General features: G+C 35.1%; 9 protein-coding genes across 10 annotated transcripts in view; 6 read left to right on the forward strand and 3 right to left on the reverse strand.

Annotated features, from left to right (window-relative positions):
• Positions 1–256: 256 nt before the first annotated feature.
• On the reverse strand, positions 257–3,226 carry LOC9317762 (putative ABC1 protein At2g40090). Its single transcript, XM_021029798.1, has 8 exons — positions 2,973–3,226; positions 2,571–2,725; positions 2,339–2,464; positions 2,130–2,225; positions 1,945–2,045; positions 1,825–1,861; positions 1,311–1,529; positions 257–1,128 (listed from the first exon to the last, which is right to left on the reverse strand). Exons 1-8 carry the CDS (start codon positions 3,154–3,156, stop codon positions 430–432), a joined length of 1,617 nt encoding a protein of 538 aa, XP_020885457.1. The 5' UTR covers positions 3,157–3,226; the 3' UTR covers positions 257–429.
• Positions 3,227–6,351: 3,125 nt separating this feature from the next.
• LOC9317763 lies at positions 6,352–8,387 on the forward strand. Its single transcript, XM_021030015.1, has 4 exons — positions 6,352–6,753; positions 6,865–7,145; positions 7,745–7,966; positions 8,202–8,387. Exons 1-3 carry the CDS (start codon positions 6,474–6,476, stop codon positions 7,808–7,810), a joined length of 627 nt encoding a protein of 208 aa, XP_020885674.1. The 5' UTR covers positions 6,352–6,473; the 3' UTR covers positions 7,811–7,966; positions 8,202–8,387.
• A 2,182-nt stretch (positions 8,388–10,569) lies between these two features.
• LOC9315910 (chlorophyll a-b binding protein CP29.3, chloroplastic) lies at positions 10,570–12,378 on the forward strand. The gene is made up of 2 exons (XM_002879797.2): positions 10,570–11,341; positions 11,898–12,378. Exons 1-2 carry the CDS (start codon positions 10,829–10,831, stop codon positions 12,213–12,215), a joined length of 831 nt encoding a protein of 276 aa, XP_002879843.1. The 5' UTR covers positions 10,570–10,828; the 3' UTR covers positions 12,216–12,378.
• A 799-nt stretch (positions 12,379–13,177) lies between these two features.
• On the forward strand, positions 13,178–14,878 carry LOC9315911 (protein yippee-like). The gene is made up of 5 exons (XM_002879798.2): positions 13,178–13,608; positions 14,195–14,238; positions 14,327–14,435; positions 14,529–14,584; positions 14,655–14,878. Exons 1-5 carry the CDS (start codon positions 13,513–13,515, stop codon positions 14,740–14,742), a joined length of 393 nt encoding a protein of 130 aa, XP_002879844.1. The 5' UTR covers positions 13,178–13,512; the 3' UTR covers positions 14,743–14,878.
• A 432-nt stretch (positions 14,879–15,310) lies between these two features.
• Positions 15,311–16,490, forward strand: LOC9315912. The gene is made up of 2 exons (XM_021028226.1): positions 15,311–15,790; positions 15,921–16,490. Exons 1-2 carry the CDS (start codon positions 15,607–15,609, stop codon positions 16,250–16,252), a joined length of 516 nt encoding a protein of 171 aa, XP_020883885.1. The 5' UTR covers positions 15,311–15,606; the 3' UTR covers positions 16,253–16,490.
• Positions 16,491–16,953: 463 nt separating this feature from the next.
• LOC9315913 (phosphoinositide phospholipase C 6) lies at positions 16,954–20,025 on the forward strand. Its single transcript, XM_002879800.2, has 9 exons — positions 16,954–17,599; positions 17,684–17,880; positions 17,972–18,107; positions 18,201–18,455; positions 18,536–18,735; positions 18,810–18,927; positions 19,059–19,211; positions 19,306–19,392; positions 19,471–20,025. The coding sequence occupies exons 1-9, from the start codon at positions 17,183–17,185 to the stop codon at positions 19,762–19,764; spliced, it is 1,857 nt and encodes a 618-aa protein (XP_002879846.1). The 5' UTR covers positions 16,954–17,182; the 3' UTR covers positions 19,765–20,025.
• A 193-nt stretch (positions 20,026–20,218) lies between these two features.
• Positions 20,219–21,222, forward strand: LOC9315914 (putative B3 domain-containing protein At4g03160). The gene has a single exon (XM_021027473.1). It carries the CDS (start codon positions 20,230–20,232, stop codon positions 20,977–20,979), a length of 750 nt encoding a protein of 249 aa, XP_020883132.1. The 5' UTR covers positions 20,219–20,229; the 3' UTR covers positions 20,980–21,222.
• An 11-nt stretch (positions 21,223–21,233) lies between these two features.
• On the reverse strand, positions 21,234–23,729 carry LOC9315915 (elongation factor 1-delta 1). 2 transcript variants are annotated; one of them, XM_021027472.1, is made up of 8 exons: positions 23,520–23,729; positions 23,270–23,392; positions 23,125–23,185; positions 22,881–22,998; positions 22,664–22,774; positions 22,263–22,580; positions 22,060–22,185; positions 21,234–21,961 (listed from the first exon to the last, which is right to left on the reverse strand). In XM_021027472.1, coding segments are annotated over exons 1-8 (942 nt in total). In that variant the 5' UTR covers positions 23,603–23,729; the 3' UTR covers positions 21,234–21,959. The 2 variants fall into 2 exon arrangements, with proteins under 2 accessions (XP_020883131.1, XP_020883130.1); XM_021027471.1 differs by having other exon boundaries at positions 21,234–22,185.
• Positions 23,730–24,793: 1,064 nt separating this feature from the next.
• Positions 24,794–26,917, reverse strand: part of LOC110229314 (serine/threonine-protein kinase ppk15) — a 2,817-nt gene continuing 693 nt past the window's right edge. Inside the window, exons 2-7 of the mRNA XM_021029099.1 lie at positions 26,385–26,862; positions 26,030–26,309; positions 25,850–25,957; positions 25,493–25,771; positions 25,254–25,397; positions 24,794–25,172 (exon numbers count right to left, since the gene is read on the reverse strand). Coding sequence (XP_020884758.1) covers positions 24,993–25,172; positions 25,254–25,397; positions 25,493–25,771; positions 25,850–25,957; positions 26,030–26,309; positions 26,385–26,862 — 1,469 coding nt within the window. The 3' untranslated portion in view covers positions 24,794–24,992. The remainder of the gene's footprint in view (positions 25,173–25,253; positions 25,398–25,492; positions 25,772–25,849; positions 25,958–26,029; positions 26,310–26,384; positions 26,863–26,917) is intronic.

Here is a 26,917-nt window from a genome sequence, read left to right on the forward strand (position 1 = left end):
GAAGACAATAAGATTTATATATATAAATATTAAAAAGTAATATGCTCTTCCCAGCATACAAATAATACAAAGTGGCGGATCTAGAACCGGATTTTATTGGGGTCAAGAGAGATTTAAAGATTTGTTGTTTGGGTCAACTAGAAGATTTTTAACCATTTGATCTAATTTCTTAGTTAATTTGTATAACAAAATTTTAAATTATGAAAGTTTATTGGGGTCAATTGACCCCACTAACTTGTATGTAGCTCCGCCCCTGAATACAAATCTCATAGTACATATAAAGTTGATTTATTGGTTTGGTACATAACAGCCTTGTGTAGTATACAAAGAATGATAAATGTTAATTTTGAAACCCACTTACCAAAGAATAGAGAAAGATGTGTAATATTAATTGGCTGCAACGTATTAATCAATTTATGACATTATATATCATAAGGTTAAGGATTTTCTGACTTGTAAGACCCAAAGTGCAAATTGCATTACCCAAAGCCTTGCTTCAACAGAGAATCCTTCAAGCCATACCTTTAGCCATTTCATCAACGATTTCTTTTCAGACCTCTTTGCCTCTAAAACCGCTTGCGAAGATACTTTCCCGATGATCAAGAACGACTCCAGCGACGATCCTTGCATTAGTTCATTGTTAACCGACCGCAGACAGTCGTTTGTTTTCAGCATCAGAAGGATTACGCGTGGCAATCTCCTCAGAAGCTCTGAGATTTCGGAGAAGTACTGTGATGCGTACATCTGTAGCTCTGATACGTCTTCTTTGCTGCCTTGGATGACTAAATGATCCACAGATGTGTCAATGACTTGCTTCCATGGTCTCATTGTAAGAATCCCAGCGAATAGCACGTATAGATCATCTCCAGCGCCTAATTTCGCGCTGTGTTCTTTAATGGCTTTAGCATCCGAAAAGACCAACGCTTTCCATAGTGAAGCATAGTGGTATCTTGTGTTGAAGTCAAGCTCCTTGTACAAGCCATGGTCAAGAATCACTAATTGCGGTTTTCTCTTGCCATATATGTTCCTTTTACCAGAAGGATCTGGACGAACAATCAAATTGGCAGCGTGTGGGTCACAGTGCACAAACCCATGTTTAAACATCATTTCTGCAAAAGTTTGACTCACCTGCAAAAAAAGAGTTTAAAGCATATCAAAGATTGATTCTTCATAGTAGTCTATCATAGAGATGAGAATTTGAAATTACCAAACTTTTAACCGGCAATTACTATTTTCTTTTCAATTGTGTGCTATTTAACTGAGTTCATGAAATGCATGATATCTTAAGGATCAAAGATGAAAGAGCTTACAAGCTTTGATACTTCATAGGGCTGAATCCCAAGCTTTCTGATCTTAGCAACATCGTTCACTTGAGCACCATCCATGAACTCCATTGTCAACAACTTAGAGGTACTCAAATTCCAATAGATTGTTGGCGCATAAACATACTCTGCAATATGGGGAGACAGCTTCCTAAAATTATCCAGACATTTCTCATTGTTTTTTGCCTCAACCAAAAAATCTAGTTCCTGATGAAAATTACATTAATAAAAGAAGAGTTATTAAAATATCAAACCAGTGACAGCAAAAACTCAATGACGACCATACAAAAATAGTTCAGAACAGAAACCATTGACGGAGGGTGAAACAAATACATTGATTTATAATAAATTCCTCGGATATTATTGGAAAAAGATGCAAGCCGTTAGCCGACAGATGAATATTCTATTCAGATAAACATATACAAGACTTTATAAACCTATTAAAGAAAGGGCAAAGAAATCTACATAGGTTCTGACTTATGAATCAGCTGGAGACACCAACCTTTGGTAAGCTTTCACTCATTTCGTCTAGCAACCACCTGCATACATGAGCCAGTATAAGCTATTTGCAAGAGGCTCACACTATATGAATTGTCTACAGAAAATGAGAAAGTGGCTGCACCTATAGTCAAATGATGGGAATATCCTGTGCAAGGTGTTCACTAAAACTCCCACAGCAGCAGTGTCCGCAGCAGCAGTGTCTGTCATGTGCGCATGTTGAACCTACAGAAAAAGATTCAAGAACATAATAGAATATATACAAGTCCATAATCTCCGCATCATATATAGTATAAAGTAAAAAAGTACCTTGACAGCAACTTTTTTTCCATCATGGGTGCGAGCAACATGAACTTGAGCAAGGGAAGCACTTGCAATTGGAACAGGGTCAAATTCAGCAAATACCTGCAGATCAAATACAGTAGCCACATTGAGACGTCAAGAGAGATGCAGTCATAACTAAAGCGTTTAAAACTCTGGTTATATACATGAAGCTAGGTATGTAAAATAGCACATACTTTGTCTGGCATCTCTCCAACCTCTTTCTTGAAAACCTCACATACTTGCTCATACGAAGAAACAGGGCATTTGTTCAACATAGACTCCCTCATAGTACAAACATACTCTTCAGGCACAAGATATTCCTTGAAACAAGAAAACCGTAAACCCGTTGGTTTTCTTAACATAACATAATCATTATTATAACTTGAGACATTCAATGGAACAGAGAGAAGAAAAGCTTTTACATACAAGTTGTCCTATATGTTGGCCGAGTTTGATATAGATTCCTCCATTTTTGAAACAAAGCTCTTGAAGCTTTTGAGCTGACCTTAGGTGGACTTCATGTTTGACCTTAGCCCTCTCACTGCTTCCCTCAGCCAAACCCAACAATGAGTATTCATAATCTAACACAACACAAACCACAAAATACAACATTACTTCTTAGGTAGTTATATAAATCAAGACAAAACGTAATTAATATTTGGTTCCACAAGCATAAAGCTTTCCAATACGATTAGTGCAGAGCCAATCTCGTTAATCACAAAATTAATCGAAGCACAGAACAAAATCAATTGAAAAAAGTGAAATTTAGGCATTGAAGCGAAACAAAACATGTAAAGTATAATCCTTTTGTTATTTTTGTTTCCGTACCGAAAGCGATAGAGGCGGCGGTAACGGTATTGCGGTAGAGGCGGACGGGGATGGAGGTGCAAAGCTTGAGGGTGGTTGATGGGTCATCGGAGGAAGCAATGAAGGCGGCGCCGGAACCACCGCATAAGGAGGTACCAACAACGAGGAGCTTCGTACGGGTTCTCCAAAGGGATCGTGCCGCCATTGAGGAAGCACCTAATGAACGCTGGCGCCCAGCAGATCGGAGGAGGGAGGAGAAATAGAAGCGAGCGAGCGAAAACAAATGAGTTAATATTCCGACAAGGCTAAATTTGCGTCAATTTTGTTCGGAAGATGCGGATTTGGATCTTGTTTGATTTGGGCCTTACTTAGTGGGCTTTTAATGGGTCTGGAGTTGGTTTATGCTTTAAAACTACGAGTGTATTTACAAATTATGAATTCATAGACTTATTAGGCTAAAATTACAAATTATGATTTTGGTGTGGTTTTAACAATTGTTTTAGTACTGTATAAACAGTTTATAACATGAAAATGAAGAAACTTTTGGGATTTTTTTTGTTTATTTTTATATTTATACATTTCTCGTTATATATTACATTTGTCTAGTATCACATATTTCAACAAAAAAATGGAATATCTAATTAGAAATGAAAGTGAAAAAAATGGAGATTAATGTATTTATTATCTCTTTTATAGTTATTTTGATATAAAATTCCTAATTATATCCCCAATATTTTCTAATATAAACAATTCTAAGCGAAAATGTAATATCGATTTTTTTTTTTTTTTTTGACAAATGTAATGTATAACTAGAAGTTTAGAACTGGTTATATTAAAAAGGGAGAAAACAGTTTGAAACAATTGTATCTTTCCTAGTTTCTCATAAACGTTTTTTGTGAGGTTTTAGGTTTCTAATTGTGCCACTAATTTAGTGGAGTATAATAAATGGAGAAAGCTTTATAAGCGTAGAGTGCATGTTTTTGGTGAGATGATATGTCTTGCTTGACCTTGACAAGTTTCTTCAACTTCCGGTCAGTTTCGTAGGCCTATAAACTCTTGACTTTCAGCTCCTCCCTCTTTATTTGGATGGTCCTACTCTAATTATTGATATGCAAATCTGACCGTTGCTACAGAAGAAACAAAACAAGCAAATAGACACATATTTGTTCGGTTAATTATTCCCATCATCTGAGTTTGGTGACAAGTTGGTAATTATATATTTCAGGTAAGAATAATCTGTCACTAAATCTGATTTAGAATGTTCTGCTGGAAAAATTCTTATAGAACATATCCTAAGTTCCGAAATTTCCTAAGGTTTTGCTTAACAGTCAATATATACATCATTCCAATTACGATACGAATTGTAAAATTATCATCAATATAATTGACTAGTATATACACTCACGCAAAGATATACGCGTACAAGGAGTTTTCTACGACTTTTCTATAGTTTGTTTGTGTAATAATTTGGCAATGCTTTCTTTATAACATACAAGTAATTTCCTATCGAATGTTTTAAAAAGTTTGATAAGAAAAAACAATCATTTCCTATCGTTAGATTTGGTAGCATTAGACGAGAAAACATTGAAAGATCACAATCAAACACAAAATAGTTATTAAAAATATTTTGGATATACGATAGTTCATTGTTTCTTTTTATCACATGTACAATGAAACAAAATAAAATAGAAAATAAAGCCGTAAGATATAAGTTAGGGTAACAAACGGCATGCATGTGGTCACATGCGTCTCAAATCGGTCGGTTCCTCCATTCCCGTAAACGAAATAAACGAGTCTCGGTTCATTTTCTTCGGCGGGAGAGGATGGGTCTAACATTATTTTACTAGTAACTATATAATAAAACGATAAACATGTATTGTGATGATTTTTAAATATTCGACTCCATTTTACAAATGAAATCAAGAAAGAAAGAAAAATGTTCCAATTATTGAGATTTGTTTATGCTTCACGCTATTTAGGTTTTACCGTTATTACACGGTGGCTGAAATCTGAAGACTCCGAACACTATTTTGTTTTAATTTAATAGAAGTCATAGCAGCTCTAAATGATACACCAGTCAAAGGACTCAAAGACCAGGAAGTTTCTCTCAACATTTTTTTCTAGAATGTTTCAGTTTCCCATTATTTAGGATTTTTCAGTTATCAGAGATTTCAGTTGGCTAAATTTTAATTTAGTTTAGTGTAAAAACAGAGAGATAAAAAAATCTTACAAAGTTTCTATTAAGAAAATGATGCAAGTAAAAAAATCAAAAAATATATATATATATACATATATATATATATATATCGGCTCAATAAATCATGGTATGAAGTATTATGATTGACATTATATGTATGAGTGCTGGTCCAAAATTTCTAAATTTTCTTTGATGCTTATGCACAATTAAAAAATTAAGCTTTTTGTTAATGTAACACTTTTTTTACAAAAAAATCTCTCAGAAAATAGTGTTTAACGATGTAAGGCATTAAACGAAGTCTTATGCTCCGGACCGGCCCTATGTATCCTTAGTTTCGGGAGGTTTGAGAATGTGTTTTCTGTCAAAGTGTAACGGGGCATTTATGAGGTTCGGATACGGGGAGATTACTAAAAACTTTGATTACTAGAAACCACAATCGTGAGACTTAATAGCATTGATATGCAAAAGTTTTTAGAAGGCAATTTACTTCGACAATATTCAAGAAGTTTGCTTGTGATGTTTCTACGTATCGCGTCCTGATTTGATAATTTCTGAAATAGGAATATCACCCAGCATACTGTATATAGAAAAAAAGCTGAAATTTGTAAATGGAAAGGAGAAAATTAACAAACTACCCCATAAATCCTAATTCATCAAAATTTCAAGTATGAGGATGTAATTTCATAATATATACTGTAGATTGGATCAGCATCAATAATCAACATTTCATTTTGCCTTGTCGACCTTCTAGTATATATTAAAATTAGTTATCAAATTGAGCTAAGACACACATACAAAGAATATTTATGTAGAGACATATTCAGAATACTAAACCAATTATCATACATTTATCCAGATTGTTATATAGTACTTATATATCATTCTTATAAAACTACGATGGATCAACAACATCTTCACCTCGTTCTTTTAAAAAAATAATAAAATATGATTTACATACAAAAGAAAATTAAATCAACGAACGAAAATATTTATAGAAAAAAAATATTCAAAAGATTTTTATAGAAAGAATCAAATTTAATACAATTATGATTATACATATAGAAATCCAGGGGGTAAAAAATATACAGAAAGATAACAATTACCAAACCAATCCAAAACTTCTATTTTCATTTAAATATTCCAAGTTCAACGAGGGAAAATCATTTATTGTATAAATTAATAGTATTTATCTTAGCATCATCATCGTCGTCATCGTCACTTTGTCTCGTCTACCTTTTAAAAACCCTCTCTAAACTAAAATCTATGTCTCTCTTCAACAAATCCACACTTCAAACAATTCCTCTCTGTTTCTACGATCTGGTTTAATGGGTTTTAGCAAAGAAGAGATTAGTAAAACCAGAAAGCTTTCGTCATCTCTATGGAGAGGTATCAAAACTGTATTCGTTTTGTTCACAATGTTCCTCTCTTTTCTCCTCGTCTCTGCTCCGATCTTCCTCGCCGTCGCCGATGCTCTTCTCCCTTCCGCTCTCCTCCACCGCTTCTCTTCGCCGGCGAATCTCTCTTCTCATCTCACCAACTACGATTTCCGTCACTCTCTCATCGATATTCCTTTAATCTCAATCATTAGATCCGCTGTTATACTCTGTGAGTAAAAAAAGATTCAAACTTTACAAAAACTCATAAAAAACAGAGCAATTGCTCTGTTTCTGAAGAAATCAAAAACTCATTTTTTAAGTTTGATTTTCGTGTCAACAGGTGTTTATGGACTCTGTGATGGACCAAAACTATCTAGAGGACCGTATCTGACAGTCACCATGATTTGCTCAGTTTCGTCTCTAGTCTACGTTTCGTTAAAAGCTGCGTTTGTGTTCGGCGAGCCGTCCATCGGAGACGGCGGAGGAAACTACTTCAGAGCGGCGGAAGTGGCTCTGTTCCTCTGCTCGTCAGTCTTAGCCATAAGTCACATCATTGTGGCGTATCGAACAAGTTGTAGAGAAAGAAAAAAGCTTCTCGTCTTCAAAATCGACATTGAAGCCGTAAGTCCATTTCTGCTTCTTCGTTCTTTTCGACGTTACAGGGATTTTTTTTAATTTATTTATTAAAATTCGATTTTGATTGAATAACGTTGAAAGATAGGGCCAATAATAATACCAAGTTGCATTTATTTTTTTCAAGTCTAGGATGAATTAGATTTTTTATCTGCACTGCACACTAAGATATCGTAATCAGACTGGGTCAGAGTCAGAGATAGCATGTGAATGTATTAGTCAATGTTGAATATTAAACACATTTTTACACATTTGGTCCTTTTGGGATTTTAGAAACTCGATATATGAATTTGTTTGGTTAGGAAAGACTCTATTTTGGTTAGAAGGATTTGGAATGAAAATAAGAGAAAACAAAATTGAAGAAAACAAAATTGAAGTTGAATTATAGGTTAGAATCTCATGTGGAAACCGTGTGGCATGTAACATATAATAATATAATCCGACATGACACGTCACACCTCACGCAAGCATGCTTCATGATTTGTTCTCATAGAGACAAATCTATCAATCCTCTTTTTCGTTATAGTTATTATTATCCAATGGGAAAACTAACTAGGGATTATGTGTTGTGATTGATCCATATTCAGGTTTCGGCTTGTAAAAACGTTTACCCGAGATACCAAAAGATTCTACAACAAGAGAGACTCAAATAGAGACGTATTTTCAAGAGAATCAATACTTATAAATATGTATACACACATAAATGACACATACCTCAACATGTAAATATAAAAATACAACGTATAAATGTAGCTTCTTCTTCTGCCTTTCGGTGTTGACCCATCAACTCCTTCGCTTTTAAGTTTCAGGTAACCAACCTAATCTCATCCTCTTCTAGTTTTCTTGCTTACGTAATATATATATTATTAAAAAAGTAATATATATTATTATTATGATTCTTTTCCTGAATAAAAATGATTTCTAGAATATTGTTTATTTGTTAGTATTATTAATTGGGAAGTGATATTGGACGTTATCAAATTGAGAGCCCTTTTGCAGTTTTGCTGATAATGTTTGTTTATTTGTCTTATTGTTTGTTAACAGAAGGATCCAAAGCGAAAGGAATAGATAAGGAATGAAGATTAATTATATAACCTATGCTTTTTTAAAATGAGACAACTCAGATCAACTGGCAGATATTAGCTTTAACATTAGATTAGTAAGGGCGATTTGTGAATAATCCAGAGTTCATTAATGAGAAAAGAAGCCCAAGGCATCTTTTGTTTTGTCTCTCCATTTTGTATATATATATATATATTAAGCATAAGCACATAGTATGCTGTATGTCATATGTCCGCGTGAATGTCTTTATACGTCACCAAATATTCTAAAAGAATCGTAAAGCAACCTTTTTACGATCATTATCTTAATTTACATTTTAGATATTTGCATTAATCAAACATATCTCAAATCAATTTAATAATCGATTAAGACAGTCTTTGTGAATTGTATGAAACTTCAAGTCCTCTCAAGTTCACTGATTTTTTTTTATCTTATCGTATTTCTAATTTTTCCATGGCAAACTCTAACTTTCTCTATCTTATCGTGTTTGTAACTTTAGACGGTGGCGATGTCTAAAACAAACCTTACCAAGTCACTCATTAAATCGTGTCTAGAACTTCTTCATAGATGCATACCGAAACTTAATTCGAATTAATTAGGTCAATTAATTATACTTTAATTTTGGTTCATGTTTAGTTTATCATATACATCAATATCTTAATTCGAATGATTTTCAAGATATGTTAAGGTTTTTGCTTACTTCCATTTTCATACAATTCACAAAGATATTCCATATGATAAAGAAAAGCAAACCAAAACCAAAGTATTGACCTAAATAAACCAAGAGTGAATTTGTGCAGAGACAAAAACGGGACATGAAATTAGATATTCGACATTAGTGGATTTCGTCACGAACAAGAAGAAAATAAAGAAGATAATTGGGTATGAAGTTGGACTTAATAACGAAAAAACCAGGCTCGATTTTAAAATATGCGCGTGGTGGAGAAGTTTATGCCTTTTAAAGCATCTGGAAGAACAACATGACGTTTAATAAATGCTCCCAGTTGAACTGACATAATTGATAAATATTCACCAGTTAACAGAAAGAATGAGGTGACGGTTTATTAAATGTAAATGACTTTATTTGAACTTTATCAAATTTGAATCTGTAACAAAACAGTTTTAGACGAGAATCGAAAAATGTAAACAACTAACATAGTTGCATGGACACCCAATAACTAGTTCTTCAAATTTTTAAACAACTAACATAGTTGCATGGAAACCCAATGAATATTTTACACGATTTTGCATTTGTATACAGATAAACACATACATAAAGAGTTAGAAATAATTAAAATGTTAAATAATTCGGTTTATGTGTATATATAAATACATATATATATATATAGAGCTTTATTAACATTTGTATACAAGTAAAACATGTATATGGAACGTTATTAAAATTTGTATACATGTAAACACGTATATAGAGTTTTATTAACATTTGTATATATGTAAACATAAATATAAAGCGTTATTAACATTTGTATACGTGTATGCACGCTACAATATATATATATATATATATATATATATATATATATTACAATCATCGTATCCTAATAAATGGAGATATACGAGAAGCAGTGGATGTCTAAAAATGAATATAACAAAAACAAGTAGAGATACAAATCGATCAGAAAAGAGGTATCAAAAAATTTAGAAAAAAGCTTCAGAAATCAAAAGACGAAGATTGAATAAAAAAATGAGACAATGATGGATCATAACGCATGAACAAATGGAATTGATTCAAAAAAATAAGATTTAAAAACGGTTCAAGAGATTAACAAGCATCTGCAGATTTATCTTCCACCGGTTTACTAAAATGGACAGGAAATCTCAGCGAAAAACTAGACGCAACAGCGGTGTTTATCTACTTCTCCAAGTCAGATACGAACTGAAGAAATCCATATGGGGAGAAGATGAAACTTAGCGTTTAAAGAGATGTAGAAGAAGAGAGATAAAGTTAACCCAAGCGTCAGATGCAATAAATACGGTTTATTGTTTGGACAGATTTTCTCTAGCGCGTGGGGTTAAAGTTGGCAAAAAAATGGACTAAATTTATCGTTGTCTTGGGCCTTGAAAACATAATACCAAAAATTTAATTTCAACTAGATCGGTTGTCTCTCACCCAATTATCTCATAAACCAAAGCCAAAATTTCTATACCTCTGCATAAATGCATACCAAAACTTCTAAATGCCCCTTAACCAAGTATGTACAGAAGAAATAGTAGATTAATGGGCTTCTATAAATGGGCTTTAGGGGGACAGAACTTCAAATGGGACCAAAATCTTTTCTCTTTTGTGAAATCGACAAAAGAAATCCTTAAAAACGAAAGAAAACAAAACAAAGAAAATACCTTAAATGCAGACACCTACCATAAGGACGAAAGAGAGAGTGCAACGTCATTAGAAAGTAGCAAGACCACAAAAGAAAAAAGGTAAAGAGAGAGACCAATCACATGAGATAACGCTAAGATAAGGCTTCTTACATTTACCATCACATATAACCCAACGTTACTATTATTCTAAAATCCAAAAAATCAAAAACCTATATGTTATAAACATTGGAATCATCAGTCTCTAAGCAGTATCACACCAACTCAATATGGCTACCACCACTGCAGCAGCAGCCTCAGGTATCTTTGGGATCCGAATTCAAGATCCTAGACCCGGAACCGGTAGGGTCCAAGCCCGGTTCGGGTTCAGTTTCGGAAAAAAGAAACCGGCTCCACCACCAAAGAAATCAAGGCAGGTCCAAGACGATGGAGACAGACTAGTTTGGTTCCCCGGCGCAAACCCGCCGGAATGGTTGGACGGATCGATGATCGGTGACCGTGGATTTGATCCGTTCGGTTTAGGTAAACCGGCGGAGTATCTTCAGTACGATTTCGACGGTCTTGACCAAAACCTTGCCAAGAACGTGGCGGGTGACATCATCGGGATCATCCAAGACTCGTCTGAGATCAAACCCACGCCGTTTCAGCCGTACACTGAAGTCTTTGGGATCCAACGGTTCAGAGAATGTGAGCTGATTCATGGAAGGTGGGCCATGCTTGGCACTCTAGGTGCCATCGCCGTCGAGGCTCTCACCGGAATTGCATGGCAAGACGCCGGAAAGGTACACTCATGTAGTCGTCACGAGCGTAATTTTCCACGTGGACAATCGTCATTTGTTGAAACTAATAAATTAGGATTGTTAAAAAAAAAAAATATTAAATAAGGCATAGGTGGAAATTAGGCTAAAAATAAATAAACTCTGAACTCTCAGAACATGCATGCAGATTTTTAATCACTAAGTGGAAATAAGGCTTTTGGTTTTTGAGTTTTGTTCGGATTATTTGGAGTCGTGTATTTCGAGTTTTGGGAAAACCTAATTTTATTTCACTATGAAAATTTTCCATTCTTTTTTTTTTTTTTTTGTCATCCAAAATTAATTAGTGCTCAAAAGAGCCATTCTCTTAAATTCTTTTTATTTTTGGATTTAACAGTATAGTAATTTCAATGCATTTTAACTGAAAGTATAATTTTTTCAATGAATTTTTGTTTATTCGGTTGGATTCATAAAAAATAAGTTTAGTTTGGTTTATTAGATAGTATAAAATTGCTTTGCTATTCGAGTTATTATAAAACTGAATTCGGTTTTGAATTTATGCATTTCGGTTTGGTTCACCTAGGTGGAATTGGTGGAAGGATCGTCGTATTTGGGACAGCCATTGCCATTCTCTTTGACGACGTTGATATGGATAGAAGTGCTAGTGGTCGGATACATTGAGTTCCAACGTAACTCTGAGCTTGATCCAGAGAAACGGATTTACCCGGGTGGGTATTTTGACCCATTGGGACTTGCGGCTGATCCAGAGAAGTTGGATACCTTGAAGTTGGCGGAGATAAAGCACTCTCGTCTCGCTATGGTTGCATTTCTCATCTTTGCTCTTCAGGCGGCCTTTACCGGCAAAGGCCCTATCAGCTTCCTCGCCACCTTTAACAATTAGTTAATGAACCTTTCTATCTTTACTTTTTTCAAAAAAAAAAATATACGTTAAAAACTCTATAATGCATGTTATATCATAAATAAGTCGTTTATTGTTTGGTATATCGTCTTTTTGTTATCATATCAATCGTGCAAAACCTCTAAATGTTGATTTAAAATTGTGTGTAAAGCAGTTTGGTTGTGTAGTTATGCTTCAAGATTTACAATCACATATTATTCTCTAACACTTTTTAAGATGTACAATCACATATTATTCTCTAACACTTTTTGATGTGATAATACAGTTGCATTTCACGTTATTAGTAATCCATCGTCCAATGGTTTGTTTGGAGTTTTAAGGTAAACCAAATTGTATCTTCTTCTTTTTTCCACCAATTGTATCTTATACATGTCGATCCCATTAACTTCATTAGATTTTGCTTTTTGATTGAACCCACAAAGATTTTGATTGAACCCACAAAGAGACCAATGGTGTAACTTTTGAGAGCAACTTTGTTGGGAATTAAATATTTAAACATTTATTGTTTATTCTCTATACGATATCATATACCGTAAATATTCACATTTTAAAAAAAAGATTATCACATATCGAAATTCGATTTACTTGACCATCCAGTTAATGGCTTGTATTGATTTTTTTTTCTTTCTAATAAACAAATCCTTCTGTCGTATCATCCTTCAGACAATACAAAATATGTATATTCTTTTCGATAAAGATAAGATAAGATACTGGAACCAAAACGAAGATTAAAGATATGATTTTTTTCTTGATTATTAAATAATAGAAGGGAGAAGACTATTGTTAGTTTGAGCCTTGAGTAAGAAAACATAGTTACTTCTAATAACTAAATATTCAGTTATCTGATCTCATAATACATGTACATATTAGTTGTTGCTTTTACATGTATATGTACATTTTTTAGTAATGAAAGAAAAATACAATTTCAAGAAAATCTTAAAATGAATAGACCAAGGAATAAAGAAAGTGTAAGAAAGCAATAAAATATACATGAATATAGAAAATGCAATTGGTGAAGAGTACACGTTGTTCCACTTTTCTTGGCTGAAGAAGAAAAAAAAAAAGTGAATAATTGAGAAAAGACGTTATACCTTCCCCATCCACATTTTTCTTGCTTAACTGCAGAACAACACCAAATTCGACCCAATCAAGTTTTGATTCGTGTCTACAGAGAAAGAGTCTGAATTGTTCTGTCCCTGGCTTTTTTTTGTTTCGTTTTTCTTGTTAAGATCGAAAACTCTGTTCACAGCAGATTTTTGTGTTCTTGATTTGATTCAAGATGGGGAGGCTGTTTGTGGTTAATCTTGAAGGGAAGATCTATAGCTGCAAACACTGTAAGACTCATCTTGCTACTTATGAAGACATCATCTCCAAGGTTTTGTCTCTTTTCTCAATTCTTGACTTTTCTGGAGATTATTCTTATGGGGGTTTGTGATTAATCTGTTTTTGTTGTTCTTCTTCCTCAAATTTGAGAGAATATATAATGATAGATGATTCTATAGAAGAGATGTGGTTGTGTGTTGATAAGCTTAAGTTACGAGAAATACTTTTGTTGTGTCTTCTCTTCTGCTGCGAGTGAGATCATGCTATGTATACTATAAGAGATTGTAAATTTAACTCTTAGATTACTTTCAGATATTTTCAATTTGAGTAACTACATTGTTGAAGTTATGGTTCAGTACTTGTTTCTGCGTACTTGCCATTAATCAGATAATGATTTCATTGGTTGTTTAGTTTATATCACAGTAACATTGAGCTCCCCTTTAGCTGATCAGACAGAAGCAAAGCAATCATCTGACACCAGTTTTTTTTTTTTGATTCTCTCTGTGGTCTAAGATGGATTCTCTTTATGCATCTTGAGAATAACAGAGAGTTGAAGCTAATGAGCTTTCCCTGATTCTGCATTTGTTGTTTCTTGAGCTAACACTGTAGTGTGTTGTGTTTTGATGTTTCTTGTTCAGTCTTTTCACTGCAAGCATGGGAAGGCTTATCTCTTCAATAAGGTGTAAGTGTTTCTTATTTCTAAGGCACCTCATGAGTCATGATGATGATGATCATCCAATGATTTTCTGTTGATGATTGATCTGGTTTAGTGCCAATGTTTCAATTGGAGAGACTGAAGAAAGACTGATGATGACTGGAAAACATACTGTGGCTGACATTTTCTGTGTCTCGTGTGGATCAATCGTTGGCTGGAGATACGTAAGCAAGACATCGAATGTTGTAAAAGAACCTATCGGTGTTCGATTCTTCAGGTGGTTGTAACTTTAAGTTTGTGTGTTGTTTTATTACCAGGAGACTGCTCATGAGAAGAATCAGAAGTACAAGGAAGGAAAATCTGTTCTTGAAAGGTTATATTTCCAACATATCAGGACTTCTGTTTCAAGAACACCGGGTTTGATTTTGAAATTGTTGTCGCAGATTTAAGATATCGGGTCCTGATGGGAGCAACTATTGGGTGAGTAGTCATGGAAGGCATATTGGTGGAAGTGATGCAGATGATGCTTGAATCATCTCTCTCTGATTTGACCATTTCCTGTAAATTTAAATTATTCAACCTCCAATTCCAATTTGCTGTAATAAGACTAACCAATACTCTTTCTTATCTTGACTTATGATCTCTCAGTAAATAAAGTGATTCTGTATAATGGTTTTCTATGAAACCATCAAAAACCTATGTATGCTTCATATTACAATAACAAATGTTACAAACATCCTCTAAATTTTGTATTTGTGTTTCACTAAACAAAAAAAATGAGCCAAGGGGCTTTGGATCTAATACATTAGACACAAATACACAATTCAATAAGTTAACAAAAGATAAGAATAAAACGTCTAAAGAGTTTGATTGTTAGCAATCTATTGACACAATAATTAGGGGAGACAAGTTGGAGCTTCAATGAGACATATATTTGACTCTATTTCTTTGCCTTTTATCATCAGTCAACGAAAAGACTTGAAAAGTCAACCATCAAGCTACATAGACCAGTCGGATCAGTGACCTTCTCTGTTTCAGGTTGTCCACTTGAAAATTAATGGGCCGTAAAGATGTCAGATGCTCAGATATGGAGGCCCATTAAAGTGTTGAGAAAATGTGGTTTTGGTCAACAAATCCTTTTAACCAATGGTGGCTTAGTGCTTACTGACCAAACCCACAAAAGTCAGTTGATCAGTCTTCTCTGTGATGGTAGGCTAGTTTCTTCATTTCCTGCTAACTACTACACTTTTCCCCAAAGTGTAGTTAGCTGAGATAACACATTGAGATTAAAACAAATAACAGGCGAATGGAGTTGGACAAGTTGACTATTTGCTCTCCTTAAATCCATCCTCTTCACACACATCATTCTTAAAGAAAAGTGACATATATTGAGACATGGAGAGCTTCTTTATCCTCCGTTGCTTCTTGTTACTCTCCTTCTTCTTCTTCAACGGAGCATTCACAGCTTCAAGCAAGTTATGGAGCATAAGGGAGATGTCGGATATGGCTGGCTATGGCGAACACAAACTCTCATCCGTAGTTATCACCGGGTCTCTTCTTTGCAACACCCCTATTTCAGGTATTCTTTGTTAGGATTCCACATCAAAAGTTAGATGTTGGAAGCTCAAGAACCTTAACACTACGTCTAAGTCTTATGCCTTTTGTTTACAAAATGAAAACATCATCTGACTCTTTACATGATATTATAGGTGCAACTGTTGCCATTAAGTGTCACACTGGATTCCAAAAGAGATCAAAATGGATAAAAGGTGTTACTAATGACTTTGGAGAGTTTGTCATCCATCTTCCTTCTCATCTTCACGCAATTCCGCAACTCGAAAAAGCATGTTTCATCAAACCAATACATGTTCCTAAGCACTATCACAGATGTTATCACACTTTTTCCAAATCCAATATACACAAAGGCATCAAACTTGTTTCCTCCAGAAATGGCTTCCGTGTCTACACCTCAGGGACTATCAAGTTACATGGAGGACACAGTTCAAGAACATCCCAACAACCTCATAAAGCCAACATGTAAACTCAAGCTTTAATGAGAAACATACTTGAAGATTCATCTTGTGTTATTGTGTTTCTCTCACTTTGTTTAGGTTGGCGCTTCAGTCACATAACCGAGTTGAGTCTCTTTACATTGTTTATCAGTTTCACACAGTGTAATTACATCTCATACTTTTGCATAGATCACCAAATGAAATGTTGACAAAACTAAATTTACCCCAAAAAAAGGAAGAAGACTAAATTCGGCGAGATAACCTGAATCGTCATTGACTCATAGTCTAAAATGTTGAAATAAAGATTGATCTCCTACATGCATTGCACATTCTGAAATAACCATCACAAAATCATAAAACTAATCTTAATTAAACAAAAAAATCATTGCAAGACCAATCGACCATTTTTTGATGAAACTAGAAAAAAAAAAAGTTTAATAATTCAGAGATCCAAAGTCGACGTGATGTAGACGAACTATGCATGATTTCTACATTAATTAAATAAAATACAATCAAACATTACTAAAATGGCTGATGATCGATCATAAAACATGAACCATATCATGTACGTAATCTTATTCTTAGACTAATACAAAATTTCCCACCTGAAAAAATGTATAAAAGAAACGATCTTTACTAAATAAAGAAACGAGACTAAAATTAAGAATTTCTCTTATTAGTAATTTCAACATATCTTTTTTTTTCTTCACGAAGAAGGATCAGTAATAAAATTTTAGAAAGAAAGAAAAAAAAACGAAAAGGTAGGAATAATTATTCAAAAAGAATAAGAAAAACATAAAAAGACAAACGATCCCGCTTCAAAGCCTCCTCTATAATAGGAAACTCTCCTCTTTCTCCTCAAAATCTTCTCAATCCCCAAATCTCTCAGTTCTTCGAATTTTCGAAGAACAAAACATTTTTTCTGGATTCGAAGAATCAAACCCTAAGTTTTAAAAACAATGGGGAAGGAGAAGAAAACAGAGTCGTATAATAACGATAGCGGTAGTTACAATTACAAGATGTTCAAATGTTTCAACCGTAAATTCAAGATCAACGAAGTCACACCTACCGACGACGTCCGTGACGCTTTTTGTCAATTCGCCGTCGGTGGCGGCGGTGGAGGAGGAGGCGGAACAGACGGAGATTCAAGTGACGGAGACGGATCATCCGGTGTAATGGGTGCAGAGCAGCTCTGTTCTTTCCTTGATGACCATCAAGGTGAATCAGGAACCACCGTCGCGGAGGCTCAACGGTTAATCGATGAGGTTATACGACGGCGACACCACGTCACGCGCTTCACGCGCCACGGACTTGATCTCGACGATTTCTTCAATTTCCTCTTTTACGAGGATCTCAATCCTCCCATTACGCCTCACGTAAAACATTCAAAAACATTCTAAATTGTCGAAAATCGAAACTTTTTTTTGTGAAAATGTTAAATCTTGTGTGTTTTGAAACAGGTGCATCAAGATATGACAGCTCCATTGTCACATTACTTCATATACACAGGACACAATTCGTATCTTACGGGTAATCAACTAAGCAGCGATTGTAGCGAAGTCCCTGTGATCAAAGCCTTGCAAAGAGGCGTTCGAGTCATCGAGCTCGATCTTTGGCCTAACTCTACTGGAACAGATATCAATGTCCTTCACGGAAGGTATATATATATAACCTTTTTCATTCTTGTTGTTGTTCTTTCTCCTTAGTCAAAAACATTTTAAGAAACCGCGGTTTTCTTGATTCTTCAGAACGCTTACAACACCTGTACCGCTGATCAAATGCTTGAAATCGATAAGAGATTACGCGTTTTCTAGTTCGCCTTATCCGGTTATTATCACTTTAGAGGATCATCTTACACCTGATCTTCAAGCCAAAGTTGCTGAGGTATAACATTTTATATATCTATCTTGTGGTTATCAATCAGTTTGATTTCGATGTTGTTTGAATTTTTTTCGGGTTTTTTTTTTCTTTGTTTAGATGGCTACACAGATATTTGGGCAGATGTTGTATTACCCTGAATCAGATAGCTTAGTGGAATTTCCTTCTCCTGCTTCACTGCTTCATCGGATAATCATCTCAACCAAACCGCCTAAAGAGTATCTCGAATCGAGGAATCCGATTGTTAAACAGAAGGATAATAATGTATCTCCATCGTCCGAGGAAGAAACACCTAGAACAGAGGAGATTCAGACACTAGAAAGTATGTTGTTTGACCAAGATTTTGAAAGCAAGGTAACAAAAAGGGACTTAATTTATGAAAATGGTCACACATTGTTTGTTTCTTATAATTTAGTTTTTGAGTTTTGAATCAGAGTGATAGTGATCAAGAGGATGAAGAGGCTAGTGAAGATCAGAAACCTGCATACAAACGGTTGATCACCATTCATGCAGGGAAACCAAAGGGAACGGTGAAAGAAGAGATGAAAGTTGTGGTGGATAAAGTGAGACGTTTGAGTTTAAGCGAGCAGGAACTTGACAGGACTTGTTCATCCAATAGTCAGGATGTTGTAAGGTAATACTAATTTATATACCACCCTAACCCGTTATAGGCCCGGGTTTGCAACTTGATCTCTATGTTTTTTTTAGGTTTACACAGCGGAATTTGCTTCGGATATACCCTAAAGGGACAAGATTTAACTCCTCAAACTACAAACCTCTTATCGGTTGGACTCACGGAGCGCAAATGATTGCATTCAACATGCAGGTAACAAACTAAGTTTTATAAGGTCTATGGATACCTTGACTCTTAAGCTACCTTTTGTGATGGATAAAGTCTTTATATACAAAGACTTGATAGATCTCTGTATAAACAAATGAAAGATTTGGTGAGTATAGGGATATGGGAAATCTCTGTGGTTGATGCACGGCATGTTTAGAGCTAATGGAGGTTGTGGATATGTCAAGAAACCTAACTTCTTGATGAAGAAAGGGTTTCACGACGAAGTCTTTGACCCTAGGAAGAAACTCCCTGTGAAAGAAACGTTAAAGGCAAGCCAACAACAACTTCCATATATACTTAGAGGATATTTTAACATTTCAAAGTGTTATCAGCCTTATCTTTTTGCCGCGGTTCTTACAACAGGTGAAAGTGTATATGGGAGATGGATGGCGTATGGACTTCAGTCACACTCACTTTGACGCATATTCTCCTCCTGATTTCTACACTAAGGTAATTTCAATTTTAAAAATTGGGGCTCTTAAAATTCCTCAAAAACCTTATTAGATTGCGGACTTGTGAGTTTTGTAGATGTTCATAGTGGGTGTACCAGCGGATAACGCGAAAAAGAAGACAAAAATAATCGAAGACAATTGGTATCCAATTTGGGATGAGGAATTTAGTTTCCCATTAACCGTTCCAGAGCTTGCATTGCTTAGGATCGAAGTAAGAGAGTATGATATGTCGGAGAAGGATGATTTTGGGGGACAAACATGCTTGCCTGTTGCAGAATTAAGACCGGGGATTCGATCTGTGCCATTGTATGATAAAAAGGGTGAGAAAATGAAATCAGTACGGCTTCTTATGCGTTTCATCTTCGAATGATTTGGCTTAACAGAAATGTGTGTCTTTGAGAAAGAATTTGCACCATTTTAAAAAGCTTCTGAGGTATTGTATAATGTAGCTTGAAAGATCAAACTGATCTTTGCTCTGATATCTCCAGAAGTGAATTTACCTACCATGCATATTGAAGAAAATGTTATTTAGAGTCTATATTTTTCTCAATATGTAAAATCTATTGTAAGATGATTATCCATGCTTGCAATTTGCAAAGCTGTTACATATTGAGTTAATTCATTATTGAGATATATACAGAATTTTATAAATATGGGTTAATTTATAATTGAGATATACATGAAAAAAACTAAACTATGCAATTCAATTCCATTTACTTCAAGGAAAATAAACAGCTGATAAATCGGAAAAGGAATTGTTAGTTTTTTTTCATAATTCATAATACAAATCGGAAAAGGAATTATGTATGTGGAGGATACAATTTGTAGTATATATATGATAAAGGTTTTGTTTGTAAAACATTATAACGAAGAAGAGCTTCAGGAGATGGATGTAACTCCAGACGAAGCTGAGGTCTCGTTAGCATTGTTACTACTAGGACAATACCCTGTTTTCTTTGAGAAAGAAGAAGAAGAAGAAGAAGAATCCGTAAGTGAGGATGAGTTGGAAGTGAAAATTTCTAACCAAACATATGAAAAGAAGGGTAAAAAGAAGAGAAAAGTCGCAGAGGTAGACAATTCCAAAGAAACCCTATTGCGCATGATCGATTGGGAGGCCAATAGGCCGAAAAATCCTCCGAGAAGGATCTTTGTCCGTGATCCAGATGCGATGGGAGCTTGCAGCGAACTGATGTGGAAGCAGTTGACGGGTAGCGACGTGAAGGACAATCAGTGCAGGCTCATGTTAGGGAAGGAGCAGGTGAAAAAGATGATGGTTGATGTTCTGGGAAAAGCAGAGAAACTTGGGATTCATGGGCAAAAGGTCTCGGTGTATGGACCAAAGGGAGAGATTCATGAGATGGTTTTCAAGATGTGGAAGAAGGACACACCTATTTTGATGAGTGTTGGATGGAAGAATTTCGTGAAGAAATATAAGCTCGAGAAGCATGTTGATTTTCTCACTATTTGGATGTTTAGGCACAAAGAGACTCGGAAGATTTGCTTCGCTATTGATTCCACTAGGATTCCTGTAAAGGGTATGCTGAGTCCAAAGATCTTGAACGCAGCCTTCAAGAATCCATCATAGGGGTTTTATGTGCGTGTGAGTGTTTTTAGGGTTTGTTTGTTGTTGGTAAGTCTTTTAGGGTTTTTTCTTTTCTTGTGAAAGAGAACGTGTTTTATTAATAAAGGGATCTAAGGTTTTTATAAACATGAAATCGATTATAGTTTTATTTTGTTGGTTAAGGATACCAAGATTTATAGTTGTTGTCTCTACATACATCATGATTAGTTGCACCAATTTGATTATATGAATCAGTTTTTTTTTTTTTTTTTTTTTTTTTAATGCTAGAAGTTTTGTATACAAATAAAAATAGCACTAAAATCGGAATTGCTATATCTTGACAATCAAACATCAACAATTGTACTCACAGGAAACTACTTAAGCTTAGATCTCAGGCGATTTCGTTCATCAGTCGTCACTCACCTGAAGCGAGAACGCCATCTTTTTATGGTTCCATTGCTGAACTGAACTTGGAAAGTTGATCAAGAGATTTTTTGGAGATTCAGGACCAGCAATGCTTGGACTTGGAGTTTCCTCTAAGTGAAAAAAGTTTTGCAGGTTCTATCGAAACGATTGGTGGCGTTTACCACAAGAACAGTTCCATCTTAGTGTTCCGAAGGAAGCGTGTATAAGAAGCTACCGCTGCTGTTTCACTCTGTTTCTTGTGACTTAGCTAGAGTATTGTGTAGTTTTGTCCAAATTGATTGTCTCGGAAGTTTTGTGGAACTGAACCTAAAAGAAACCTTGAAATTTTCTAAATACTTTGGAGTAACTTTTGTTGTTATATATCTTTCTCTTTAATTAGTTTGTCGTCTATCAAATATATGAGATTTGGTAGAAGTAAAACCGTATTTATTCAAAACTCACAAGGGAAACAACGAGATGATAAAATATCAAAATCAATGAGAGATAACATAAGATATATTTTCACATTACATAAGAAAAAAGCAGTAAACAGAAAATTAAACTACCCTAACACCTTCCACTTGAGAGTTTTTCCAAGCCTCTGCATTATGATTCAAGCCGAGATTCAATACCAAACAAACATCTTTGGCATTAACATGTAATCCAGAAGGAGTTTAAAAATGGATTTTGAACACTTACATATTCTGTTCAAGGGAATAAAACGCAACCCTTTTCGGCGAATGGTGTCAAGAGACACACGGTCGTCAACAATGGTGAATATGGTCTGGAAATATGTAAATCCATAGCCAACGTTGAAAAGTTTTGCTGTAAAAAAAGAGAGAGATATTTGAATATCACATTGTAAAAAGATATGAGGGTCTAAGAGATCCACCCAAACTTACTTGCTCCCCAAGACACTCCTTCCTTCTGTTTGGATCTTACACGTTCTTCTACCTTTTGAATGTCAGTCTTACCACCATACCTGAAAACCACTAGCCCTGATTTCCCGGAAGCTTTCTTTTCCTCTTCGATCTCCTCCTCGAGTAAGTCACCATCATCTTTAGCCGGACAAACCTCCAAGTTGCAAGTTTCAACGCTCCGGACACGCCCACAGTTATATATATGTGTATCGACAAGGGTGTCGTCATCACAAAGGTCCTCTTCATGTATGAATATGATTCGCAACAACTTGACTCCATAACCAACTGGAAAAAGTTTTGCTGAGAGAAATCAAAATATTATTAGTATACCTGTCCGATATTTAGAAACATGTATGAGGGAGTTAGAGATGAACCAAACTTACATGGTCCCCAAACCAATCCTTCCATTTGAATAGATCTTACATCTTTCTCTAGCTTCTCCATGTCCATCTCATCATCAGGTGGTATGATAACCATTAGTGTTGACTTCCAAGCTGCCCAAAGGAAAAATTCGAAGAAACAAACCCATTTTATCTATTGACCATTTAAGACAAATGATGAGAATTTATACCAAGAATAATGTTCCAAACCATAACTTACTTTCCTTCTTTGTGGATGTCTCCAAAGAAGTTGCTCTCCTCTCTTCAGCAGCTTTCTTGATAATGTCAACATCTTGATTATCATCATCATCATCATCATCATCAACAACCAAACCATCCTACAATATGATGGAAGCAATAACATATATAAGAAAATGATCTCACTAGACACTAGCTTGTGTATAATCTTACATAAGAGATTAAGAGCCAAATATGATTCCATGGAACACTAAACAATAGAGTACCTTAGAATCAACAGCAGAAGATCCATCAATAATGACACCACTCCCTTCAGAAGAGTTAAATCTGCAAATAAAGACACGACTTAGACTAAAATCCCTACAAAAAAAAAAAAAAAAAAAACTTACAAGAAAAGTGGAGGAAACTTACGAGATACCTCTTCTCAAGAGGATCTCCATGTGGTTATACCAACGGCAAGCATTCACATACTGTGAAGTTGGAGGCTTTAAAAGAGCCCCGTAGACAATAATATCATCCTTTGTTGCCTTGTAACTGTAAAAGTATAACATTTTAAACGTATTAAATCTGTAACTGGTTGTTCCAAAAGGTAAAGGTTGAGTAGAATCTAATCTATTTGATAATGTGCACTACTTAAGAGACAGAAAGGGCAAGGTTTAACCTAGAAATGTAATAACGAGTGAGAAGATACTCGTCCAGCTTCTTCAATCCAGCATCAGAGTTGAGATTTGGGAAGGTCACCATTTTTTTTTTAACTCAACACAAATCCCATGATCTAACAAAAGTAAACGTTCTTCACAAGAATATATGAGAAATGAATTGTAAGTTGTAACTTAATTTCCAAAATTGAGAAAATTACAAGCAGATATTAAGGAACTAGCTATCAGTTGATGCGAAATCACTAAAATCATGGGGGCTATGGTTACTGGTATATGGAGTTTAAATTTGAAAATTCAAACTAAAATCACGTGTTATTTCGATCATCTATTTTAAAACATTATTCAAAATTATGTGCTAATTGTAATTGTTATATGATTTCTAAATACAATGTGGAACGAACGAACACCGAAGCAAAATGTCAAAATATAATTTTTGGTATACTTTGAGCCAAACGTTTTGGGGTTGTTTTTGTGAAAATGACATGACATTGTGGAACCAAAATGATAAGTAACTCGGAACATGAGAATCTTTGTGGTGATTCATAATCTCAGAGAATTAAGAAAACCATTAAAAGAAACAGTTTCACCCTAAACAGAGAGGCGGCTAAGCATATGAAATACGCCAAAAGGGTCAAAATCTAACTCATTGATGTCACTTCAAGTGAGAATGGGGAAAGATATTTGTTTGTAGATTGTAGAAGAAAGAAGATCGTTGTGGAAGAGTTCTTGGAACAAAAGAAGATCGTTGGCAAGAAAGTTTGTTTTCACGTATATTTTAGAGAGTAATGAGAATAAATGTTTAATTTGTTCCTTCGGAAGATGAATACCTTGGATGTTTGAAGTTCTTGCAGTCTCAACAACCTTCTTAGCCTTTCCCTAAAGACAAGAATGAACAAACATAACTTGTATTGAGATAACAAGAACTCTAAGTTACATAAGAAATAGAGCATATACATGTATGATATAGGGATTTATACGACATGGCATCAAGAAACAGAGCTTTTTTAATCAAAAATTCGTCATCAGCTATAGAGAGGCCTCTAGTCCACATCTCTCATCAAGGTTTTCGAAATTACACACATAAAAACAGAGCAGAATCGTTAGAGAATTAAAATAAGTTTATCAGGTTAGGTGTTACTAACTTAACAATCGGAATCTAGGTGACACTATTTGGTACAAAGATTAGGTACCATAATGATGGATCATATATGGTCGTCACTCGTCAGAGTATCCACATTATGGTCGTAAGTCCAAAGTTTTGATCTAGAACAACTGGTAACTGAGAAACTATGTATTATGCCGCACCACACAAGCTTTTTACTTACAATGTGAAATCAATGTAAACCGTTCTATACACATAATCTCACAATTACCAAATTACAGTGACTTGAAAAAAAATCACAAACAAGATCCCAAAAAACTGGAGAAACAAAGAATAAGACAAAACTAAACAACCAACACAAGAACAAGCAAAATCAATTGTAAGAAGAAGAAGAGAGCCAAGGGTGGTTAAGTGCCTCGAGAGCTGTTGGACGTCTTAATGGATTGATCTCAAGTAGACTCCTTACAAAATCTAAGAACAATTCATCACTAACATGTAATTGTTCTTCCAAGCATGATTCTTCTGTGATTATGTATTCAATCTCATTGCTCTCCTATCGCAACAAAAAAACAACAATGTGTCACATTCAAGCAATAAGTCTTTTGAGTTTTTTTGTTATATCAAGAAATTTTACCTCGTTTAAGTGGTAGAGATCATACTCTTTAGTGAAGTATTTATGTGTCTCTTGACCTTTCTCTAGCATCTCTGTTTCTATAGGACCTAAAACTGCAACAATCCGAGCCAATATCAACGCTACTGCTTCATTTGGAAACAGAACCTGATGCACACATTGATAAATTTGTGTTACTAGTTTCTTCAGTATGTGGGATAAAGCATATAGATAAGACTTTTTGATGGAAACTAGACAAGTACCTCACCAGAGCAGAGCTCTGCTAAAATACACCCAAGAGACCACAAATCAATCTTTTCATCATATGGAAGCCCGAGAATCACTTCAGGAGCTCTATAAGAACGAGATTGTACATACAAGCACAAGTTGTCAGAGCGGAAACAACTACTTCCAAGATCGATGATTTTCACCGCACATCTTTTGTAACTCTTTATCAGTATATTCTCAGGTTTGAGATCACAATGTATGATTCCTAGTCCATGAAGGAACACAAGCGCATCCAAACACTGACGGGTTATAACCTGAGGAAACAAAAAAGATCAAAGAGAGATAAGAAAAGCTGTTTTTAGGCATTTTTTCGGGTCAGGGAAACAACAAACCTGAAGTCTGCTTAAGTTAAAGTATGGTTCTCCTCCTGATTCTTGATTGAATTTCTGGAATTCATACAAGTTTGCTCGGAGAAGTTCACAGACAATAAACAAATGTTCCTGTTACATACACTCAAGAATTAGTAACTTCATTGAGAGCAACCGATATGTATGTCTCTCCAGATCTCTTACCTGATGGTAGAAGTAATCGTAGAGGCGCAGGATGTGATGTTCATCAGCAGGATCATGCTTATTGACATGTTTCAATAGCTTGATCTCGTCTAAACTCTGATCGAAGAAATCTTTATCGTTCTTGATAATCTTGAGGCAAACATCGACCCCATTGTGTAGATCATGTGCCTGGACCACCTTGCTAAATGCAGCAGAACCAATGTATTCCGTTATGTAGTATCTTCCTCCAATCACCGAGTTTATCACAATTGGTAGATCCTTGTTCTCTTCGAATCCCGTCCTGTAAATTACAAATTCATCTTTCTTTCTATTTAAGATCACATATATAAAGACTAGCTAATGAAAATGATCATACCTGTTTTTCCAGTGAATGATTCTAAGATTAAATACTTCATATTCATCTTCAACCTCATGAACAACATCAACCTCTTCATCTGTTACATTCACCTGATCACCGGTCTTGAGATCAAGCTCATCAGTTTTATCATCAAGACCAATGTAATCTTTTGAGTCATCCTCATCCTCATCCTCATCCTCCACATTGCCGAGAAGAAACGGCTTATCTAAGTAATCGAGACTCGCTTCGGTTTGAGACCCTTGAGATGATGATTTATCATAAACACCAAGCATGTTCTCGAATTGGTTATCTGTGATGAACTTATCCTGAGCATTTTCAGGTAAAATAAAGAAATCAGATTCTCTAAATGCAGGAGACATAAACTCATCTTCATCTTCAGTCTCATTATGCAAGTAAAACTCGCTCCACTCTGGATATGTCCGAGCTGTCCCAAATTGAGACTGTCCATCAGATAATGATCCAACAGACGTCCGTTAGATACAATGTCTTGATAGTGACTCCCTCTTCTCCTCCTCCTTGAGTATCTTTTT

The sequence above is a fragment of the Arabidopsis lyrata genome (assembly GCF_000004255.2).
Source record: "Arabidopsis lyrata subsp. lyrata unplaced genomic scaffold ARALYscaffold_4, whole genome shotgun sequence".
Classification (NCBI taxonomy): domain Eukaryota; kingdom Viridiplantae; phylum Streptophyta; class Magnoliopsida; order Brassicales; family Brassicaceae; genus Arabidopsis; species Arabidopsis lyrata.